Source organism: Nicotiana tabacum, chromosome 16, assembly GCF_000715075.1.
Source record: "Nicotiana tabacum cultivar K326 chromosome 16, ASM71507v2, whole genome shotgun sequence".
NCBI classification, from domain to species: domain Eukaryota; kingdom Viridiplantae; phylum Streptophyta; class Magnoliopsida; order Solanales; family Solanaceae; genus Nicotiana; species Nicotiana tabacum.
Genome location: NC_134095.1, coordinates 130838158 through 130847573, shown reverse-complemented (window position 1 = coordinate 130847573; position 9416 = coordinate 130838158). Strand labels below are relative to the sequence as shown.

Sequence of the window (9416 nt, the reverse complement as noted above, 5' to 3'; positions counted from 1 at the left end):
GCCAAACACTAATTGATGCTTAAAAATACTTTTTAAATTAATTAGTCAAATATAAACTGCTTCTCACCAAAATTACTTTTGAGAAAAAATATTTCTTAAAATAAATTAATTTTTGCAGCTTGGCCAAACGGGCTACATCTCTTTGGCCAGCTGAAATGGTGTACAGCGAGGCCCCAATTGGGATTTGTGAAGGCTGGTTTAAAGGACAGTCCTATTTGTCAGATGTCCGACAAATTAGAATGAGCTGTGGGACCCATTATAGTCCAAGAATTTCAGTTCATTCTAAAAGTTCGAAAACGTTGCTTCACTTTTTGGTCAAACGTCAGAAAATCCTTTATTATTACTTCCTCCTTTCACTTGGAAAAGAATTTAATGAAGTGTATGGGTGGCTATTTGCGCAAAAGAGCAAGAGAACTACATACATCTATAGACCAACTTTAAAGAAATTCTATCATAAATTTGTAATTGACGGAAAAAAATAAAATTAATGAAGGAAAAGTTTTGGAGCAATGAAAGGTATTTTCATATCACTTATAAATCAGGGATTCGAGTCGTGAAAGTAGCACTAATATTGATATTAGAAAAAATTATTTACATTTAAGGTTGTGCCTTTCCTTAAATGCTTATTTTGAGCCGAGGGTCTCCTGGAAACAGCCTCTCTACCCTTCGGGGTAGGGGTAAGGTCTGCGTATATATTACCCTCCCCAGATCCCACTTGTGGGATTATACTGGGTCGTTGTTGTTGTTGTTGTTGTTGTGTCTTTCCTCAAATCCTGTGTGAATACTTGCACTACATGAATTCAAATTTATGTGATGTCTTAAAAAGAACTACAATGGTATCAATCATCATTTTGCAAACTTTTTATGTATTTACCGGTTAGGCAATTGATAAGCATAAACCATTTGGTCTAATAATCACACATATCTTTACATAGAAAAACCAACTCTATACCCCATTTAATAACACATAGTAACTCCTATTCCTCTGTTCATTTTGCGGACAAAACTGGGCAACAACATACCATTGCACTTATAACCCAAATGTAACTCTTCAAAGATGGATATTTAAAGGTTAATATAGAAAATCAAAAGTGAACCTAAATCCTCAAAACGCTAGGGAAATTAAACGACTCTGTTTCTTGCCTCTTGTGAATTTATAAGTTAGCATTCAGCGGTGAAAAAAGCAGCTCTATGTCAAATGGCAGCCTATTATCGCAAAAATGGTCGCCACTTCACTCCTCCATTTGTCCCCGTCTGCAAAAAGTTCGATAGAGAAGGAAAATTAAACTTTATGAGATCGAATCTTCTATCGCTCTTCAACAGCTCAGTGGTAAAGTAGTCAGCTACTACCCATATCGAGCTCGATCAAACTATTATTTGTCAATTGACTGCCTCTCTTTTACTGTTGCCTATATAAGAAAACAAAATAAATAAATAAAGAGAAATAAGATAAAAGTCAAATAAATTTATAAAAAAAATAAATGAGAGAGGCATAAGGGGTTAGAGAATTAAGAGCTGGAAATAGCTGGAAAACGACCTACTCCAACAAGAACTGCTTCACAATCTTTGCACTTGGTTCCAACACCTGTTCTTCCCAAATTTCCTTCGCCGCGCTCTTACCGGATTCTGACGTCATCACTGCCGTGAACGCCGCCGTGGCATCTACTCTTTGTAGGTTCCACCCAGCTTCTCTCAGCCGCACAATCTTCCCCACCTGCCTCTCCGCCAACACGCGCGTGTTCTCCTTTATCTCCTTCGCTGCTTCTTCATATAATCCCTCCCCTTTGAAATATCTCTCGAACTCCGGCACTCCTATTGCCTTACGAATTCCACTGTTTCGACTCCCTGATTTGGAATCTGAAAATCCCTCTTTCTTAAAATACTCTTCTAGCTCTTCGACCATTCCCGAGCTTAGCATTTCGTCAACTCTCTTGTCCAAATACTGATTCAATACAGTGCCCAAAACATCAACCCAAATAAAGCAACACTCATATCGAAGCTCATTGCTTACCCACTGAACCGGGTTGGATGGTCCGAGAAAGTCTATTTTCGGATTAAATCGTTTTGCGAGTAGAGCATAGATGAAGGAATTGGACCCACCTACAATAAGCGGAATTTTCCCGCGATTGATGATTTCGTTGATTCTGCAACTAGCAGCTGAGCGGAAATCAGAAGGAGAAAACTCGGGGTGTGACTCGGAAGCGTTGAATTCTCCGAGGAGATGGTGAGGGACACCTTTGCGTTCAGGCATTGAGATTTTGTTAGTGGTAATTTCAAGGCCATTGTAGACTTGGATTTTGTCTGAGTTGATAACTTCAGAAGGGAAAAAACGAGTGGCGAGATCGATAGAAAGCTTTGATTTTCCAGAACCAGTAGCACCCATTATAACCACGATCTTTTTGGGACTAAGTACAGAATCTGTGACCACATTACGAGTCCATTTGGGCTTGGGGAAGAAGATTTTTCTTGGGACAGTGAGAGGGAAAAGGATTTTGTTTGAGCAGAGAGAGTGATTAGTTGTTGATAGGAATGATAATTTGCTCATATGGGAGATAATGATGGTGATAATTTTTTGTTATGCTGAGATAAGCAGAGGTAAGATAATAGGATACTATTGCAGAAACTAATATGTACAGTAACATACAGAAAACATGAAAGAGAAAATGGGGAACTTTGTTTTGGCAGAACAGTACTGAAGAGAAATAAAACAGAGCAGTGGAAGGTGGGTTAATGTAAATGGAACAGATAATAGGGTGGTTTGTTACTGTATTTGTTATCATAAATATACAAAAAAAAAAAAAAAGAGAATAATATTTTAGAGTCGTTGCTTCTTGTTCTTCAATCTTGAATCATTTGCTTCAGATTCCTTCTGCAATATTTCAAATGTTAACACATGAACCATTTTGGAAGCTCTTATTTTCTTCAATGGCTATGGACATTAGTCATTACCATTATTTTCTTCTTCGGTATATGTGATATTGTGATTCTTGGGTTCAACTTATTTTCATTGGTTTGCTCGCGCTATGGGATATTAAGAAAGGAGAGGATGAAGGAATGTGTTTGTAACAGATTTTGTAGCAGTGAGGTATGAGGAATGTGTGTCCCTTTTATATCCTTCACGGCAACACTCTTGGAGTTTACAATTTTATAGATATTTGGAAAAGATTTAACCTGTATATTGAATTTTTACCGTATGAGTGAAATTTGACCAGTCCTAAGAATTTTTTACGTTTTTTCTTTTTTTGGCTAGAAGTTACTAACCATTCCTATTAGGTTAATTTCTTACAGGGTGTCCTTAAAAGTTTCATGCAGAGGCAGATAGAGTATTAGTTCATTTGCACTTCTCATATTTGACACAAATTTAGTATAAAAATTTAAACCTATAAACTCAAAGGTATAATCAATTGTAAATATATTACAAGTAACTTTTTTAATACATCAACTTTAAATCCTAAATTCATCTATTATTTTATTAAATCATTTTTTTTACATAAAAGAAGCCCCATGATGATTCAATTTTTCTTTTTCTTTTTTTAGAAAAAAAAGCATACATCGATCTTTTTCTCTTTCGCTGTCCCATGTGTAACACTAGTATTATACCTCAATGTCTCTTGAATTTGACTCATTTTATTAGGTGCACAGTTACAAGTTACAGGAGCAAAATAGTGTTGCTCATAGTCTAGCTCATATGGAGGTAAGCAAGCAATTATCAATAGTTGCATCTCTTTTGCCACACCACCACCTTTTATCGCAACTTTCTATCAACAAGACCTAGCGGGACCAATGCACACGAGGCTTGTTACGAGTAACTTTTTTAATACATCAACTTTAAATCCTAAATTCATCTTTAATGCATCTATTATTTTATTAAATCTTTCTTTTTTACATAAAATGAAGTCCCCATGATGATTCAATTTTTTTTTTTTTAGAAAAAAAAAAGCATACATCGATCTTTTTCTCTTCCGATGTCCCATGTGTAATACTAGTATTATACCTCAATGTCTCTTGAATTTGACTCATTTTATTAGGTGCACAGTTACAGAGAGCAAAATAGTGTTGCTAATAGACTAGCTTAATATGGAGCCATGCAAGCAGTTATCAATAGTTGCATCTCTTTTGCCACACCACAACCTTTTGTCGCAACTTTCCACCAATAAGACCTAGCGGGAACAATGCACAGGAGGCTTGTTAACAAGAACAACCAACTTAACCCTACTTTGTCTCCCGTTTGTAATACTAATGTTTTGTGTAGTAATGCACCCCATGTAGGGGCACTTGTAGTAGCTTATAATAGTTCTAGTGTAACGGGCCGACCTTATTCCGGACGTAAGCGGCACCAAATTGCCTGTGCGGTGCCTGTAGTCACCCCACACTACAGGCAAGTCTTTACTTTTCCCAGGTTTTCTAGCACGATCATGTGCCTGTGGTGGAGCTTTCTTAAGAGTCTTACTCCAACTGTGTGGCCCGTATGATGTCTAGGCTCATAGCGACTAGCTGTGGCGCTTCTCATCTGCTGGATCTTATCCCTGCGCACACTCGGGGTTGCCTAAGGACATATATGTCCCTCGCCTAGCATTGAGCATCGCTCTCGCGTGCACAGTCTAATCCTCAAGCTTGACACTCGCCTCGTGCATCCGCACCTAGGTTGTGCTTCGCCAGAGTAGGGCAACCTTTTAGTCATTGGCCTTTGTCATGTGCGTCTTTCGTAGAATGCCTATCTTTGTCTTATGGAATCTCCAAACATAGCCCTCGCAACATACTTCCATCCCGCATAGTGCAGTGTCGCCCCACAACTGCGCGCCTAGGTCAACAGACCCTTGCTCACCTAGCTAAACCCAAGCTAAGCTCACAAGTCGACATATGAGGCCCCTAAGAAAGGTGCTTCAAGTATCCAATTGGCACGGAGGTCTTTATCCATCATTTCAATAGCCCGTAGGGCATAACCGTCCCATATGTCAAGCCTCCAGTGCCCGTTTGGTGCCCAACCCTAGCCCTAAGGCGTCGTGCCGTCCATAGAGTTCCCAAACTCGTATGGATACCTTAGACACTCCTTTGAGATGTCCAGGCAGGCCCTTGAGGTTCTCCCCCAAGGTAGCTCACTTGGTACGGCTTGATGGCAGCACGCACTGGGGAGAATGGCTGAGCTTCAACACCTATACCCCCGTTATATATGCTTAAAATTAAAAAGCCCATGATTCAACAATAGTCAAGTTCTGGTCAGAGAATCAGAATGGCCCTTCTTCGCGCATATATAAGAGCATACTAGGAACAAGGCCTACGACCGAGAACCCTAGATTCCTGCTAAGTTCTCTTGGCACACTTAGGACATGCAACACAACTTATCTTGATGGTTGTTGTCTCATGCATATCCCCTCTGCCTGATGTTCCTTCACAAGGCTTTGTCAGCGCACGCCGCCTATGTGACTGACATTTGTCCTGGTGCACTGTAGCGTGCAGTACTCATGGATGACATGACCCCCAAAATATGGGGTGTGACATCCTCCCACACTCAATTTATAATCGTCCCCGATGACACAATAATGCCTACGACAACCCGGAGTCTGCCCCCTCAGGGATGTGCACCGACTCCTTTAATCCTTATGGGTCAGACTTCCTTAAAGTCCATCTCAAAATGGAGTCGTGCCCCTTGCACTTCTCCCCCAAGTATCTTCCAATCGTGCCTCTGCACTTAGCCTCCTACCGGTGTTCACTCGGAAAGTGCCTCCGCACTTGCACCCTCTGGTGTCTAACTTTGTGGCAACACACACTAGTCAACCATACCATGACCCTCATGGTCTTCATACGTCCGAAGCTCTTCCCTCAGTGGTAAGCATATCAGCGTGCTCAGACGTAGCTCACGCAGCTCAGTAACTCGCGTAGCCCTTTTCTCGCCCTCATTGCCTTGGAAAGATTAGCTCACTTCAGGACTCACAATTCTATACCAGCACCTCTGCATAGGCGGATCCTCCCACACTCAATGTGGAGGATACTTCTTAATGTACCTATCCCCTATTGGCATATCAGCTCGCTCTTTGGGACGTACCCTTGGTGAGTATTGCATTCTCAAAGTTATAACCTCGCCGCATTCAAGAACAAAGCTCTTTGTTTTCCAACTATCACTTCCTCAGCAAGTACCCAATGCTCCCGGTAGTAACTCTCCTGGTTCTGCTAGCACGACTCTCCGATTCGATGTGCCTCGCACATGGCCCCATCTTAATGGTCCCCGATCATTCGATGTACCCCTTTCCAGAATGACACCTTCTAACTTGGAATCCCGCTCAATTCTGGAGCTTTGTATTTCCTTCGAATTCGTCTCCTCACCTTGGCAATTCAGCACTACGCCTCCCCATCAAATGGTTCGGCTCTTTTTCACAATCTTGGTGGCTGACTCTACCCCATTGTGACACACATGCACTCCCGCTAAGAAGCCTGACATAGGTCCTTCTTTGTGGTTGTTAAGGGACTCTCCTGCCATTCATCGCAACCCTTGAGATGGCTAGGTACATCTCAATTCCCTTATGTAGTCCACAAGTCTATCCCATAGGAAAGACACTCAACTGATGCGCTGCTCGCATCCTCGGCAAGATCTCTGCACGATCATGCCCTTTGTTTATAGTCCATGGCTCTCACTCTTTGTAATATGGCTGCACGACCTGGCAAACATGGCCTTTTTTCTGACCACCCGACTCATCGGCATATCATCACACTCAACTGAAGCACAAACTTACGAAAGAAATTGGGGTTGTCTATTTCCTTCGTCAAAATGGCCAACAACTCCAACTTGCTTCTTAACATGAACAAAAACACATCAACCTGACGACTCCCAACGCTACTGAACCCTCTTGGTTCAAACGGTATTCAACCCGTGCAAGGAACATTCTAAGTCTGTTCGACATTCCTTACCATGTCTTGCTTAGCAAAGCTGCTACCCATCTATTAACAGAGTTTTTGACATACTGCCGGACCACCATAATCAAGAACAATTGAGCTTTTGCTAACCGTCTGTCCCTTCTTGTGGAACTATCCCAACAACATCGCACAATGGCTCTCTTTGCAAACCAAATGTGCTTATATAGTATCCCTCTGAAAACAGCACCCACTGCACGGAAGACATCCCTTACGATATCTCAATCAAACTAGGATGCCCTAAAATTACCTCCCAAGACATAGACGATGGCGGAAACAACGACTGTGAAATGGTCTGATTCTGAAGGTCGTAATTCATGGCTGACAATGCATATCCTAGCCAATACTCACGCAACCAATCCCTATTCCGACCAGTAGTATCGGGTTCTCGATCTCTGGTGGCATATGAACATCAATCTCTGCTTCGATATGATCTCCACACTGACATCCAAAATGCACTCGCCATCTCAACTTCTGCTTAGATATCATTTGTCATGGCAGAAGATGGCCTAACATTGCTCTAATACCACGTGTCACAGGCCAACCTTATTCTGGACGTAAGCAGCACTAAATTGCCCGTGCGGCGCCTGTAGTCACCCCGCACTACAGGAAAGCCTTTTTTTTTCCAGGTTTTCTAGCACGATCATGTGCCTGTGGTGGAGCTTGCTTAAGAGGCTTACTCCAACTGTGCCGCCCGTATGATGTCTAAGCTCATAGCCTTGACTAGATGTGGCACTTCTCATCTGCTGGATCTTATCCATGTGCTCACCCGGGGTTGGCTAAGGACATGTACGTCCCTCGCCAAGCACTGAGCATCGCTCTCGCGTGCACAGTCTAATCCTCAAGCTTGACACTCGCCTCGTGCATCCACACTCAGCTTGTGCTTCGCCCGAGTAGGGCAACCTTTAGTCTTTGGCCTTTGTCATGTGCGTCTTTCGTAGCATGCCTATCTTTGTCTTATGGCATCGCCAAACATAGAACTCGCGACATACTTCTATGCCGCATAGTGCAGTGTCGCCCCACAACTCTACGCCTAGGCCAACGGACCCTTGCTCCCCTAGCTGAACCCAAGCTAAGCTCACAAGCCGACACATGAGGCCCCTAATAAAGGTGCTTCAAGTATCCAATCTGCACGGAGGTCTTTATCCATCATTTCAATAGCCTGCAGGGCATAACCGTCCCACATGTCATGCCTCCAGTGCCCGTTTAGTGCCCAACGCTAGCCCTAAGGCGTCGCGCCGTCCATAGAGTTCCCAAACTCGTATGGATACCTTAAATACTCCTTTGAGATGTCCAGACAGGCCCTTGAGGTCCTCCCCCAAGGTAGCTCACTTGGTGCGGCTTGATGGCAGCACGCAGGGGGAGGCTGACTGAGCTTCAACACCTATACCCCCATTATATATGCTTAAAATTAAAAAGCCCATGATTCAACAATAGTCAAGTTATGGTCAGAGAATCAGAATGGCCCTTCTTCGCACATATATAAGGGCATACTAGGAACAAGACCTACGACTGAGATCCCTAGATTCCCGCTAAGTTCTCTTGGCATACTTAGGATATGCAACACAACATATCTTGATGGTTGTTGTCTCATACATAGCCCCTCTGCCTGATGTTCCTTCACAAGGTTTTGTCAGCGCACGCCGCCTACGTGACTGACATTCGTCCTAGCGCACTGTAGCGCGCAGTACTCATGGATGACATGACCCCCAAAATGCAAGGTGTGACATCTAGTCTTGTACTAATGTAAGGTTTTAATCTTTCAATATAAGTTTTTCTTTCCGACCAAAAAAAACTAGTGCTCCATATATTTCTTTTGTCATAATAAGTAACAATTATATGATGCTTCCAAGAAACTTGATAGGATAAAATAATAGTAGTAATGAAGTTTTAAATTGTGTTTAGAAAATTTTTAGATTGGTCAAAACTGTCAAAAGATCAGCAGAAGAGGCGATAAAGTGTAATTAACCATACTTGGAGAGAAAAATGAATTTCACTGTCTCCATATTCTTAATTAATTGTTTCTCCATCCATTTCATCGGAATATTAATACTGAAATACTCAGAAAAACTTCATTTAACTATTAGATGAACTTATTAATTAGTCTCTAAGCTTGAAATTTTCCTAGACTATATAAAACTAACAAGCTGTAATTTATCTATTTTCCACTTTTTAGCTTATCTGAATGTTGGTATAATAAATCTATTATAAACCTGAAAACTAAACATCTTTTATCGTTATTGTACTTTATTCACAAATTATATTTAAGCTAACGCTTCCTAAGATTTTTATATTTCTAGCATACTAAAATCAAAAGGCTAACGCATTTATTGGAAAGAAAAGTCATGAAAACAAATTCTATCCTTTTTCCCGGAGAGATGAAATGAAAATCTCCAACCATAGCCTAAAATTTATCCTTCTCCATCTGACGATCCTAGTTGGTCTATATTTTACCACTTTTTTAATTGAAGAATTAACCCAAAAAATCACCTATCTAATCTCTTAAATTA

At 41.5% G+C, this 9416-nt stretch overlaps 1 protein-coding gene across 2 annotated transcripts; it reads right to left on the bottom strand.

Annotated features, from left to right (window-relative positions):
- Window positions 1-873: 873 nt before the first annotated feature.
- LOC107760037 (adenylate isopentenyltransferase 1, chloroplastic) lies at window positions 874-3119 on the bottom strand. 2 transcript variants are annotated; one of them, XM_016578062.2, is made up of 2 exons: window positions 1538-3119; window positions 874-1409 (listed from the first exon to the last, which is right to left on the bottom strand). In XM_016578062.2, exon 1 carries the CDS (start codon window positions 2543-2545, stop codon window positions 1538-1540), a length of 1008 nt encoding a protein of 335 aa, XP_016433548.1. In that variant the 5' UTR covers window positions 2546-3119; the 3' UTR covers window positions 874-1409. The 2 variants fall into 2 exon arrangements, with proteins under 2 accessions (XP_016433548.1, XP_016433547.1); XM_016578061.2 differs by having other exon boundaries at window positions 875-1409; window positions 1542-3119.
- Window positions 3120-9416: the final 6297 nt, after the last annotated feature.

What these genes read in the sequence shown, in the direction of transcription:
- LOC107760037 (XM_016578061.2), bottom strand. Translation starts at nt 2,545, where the DNA reads ATGAGCAAATTATCATTCCTATCAACAACTAATCACTCTCTCTGCTCA.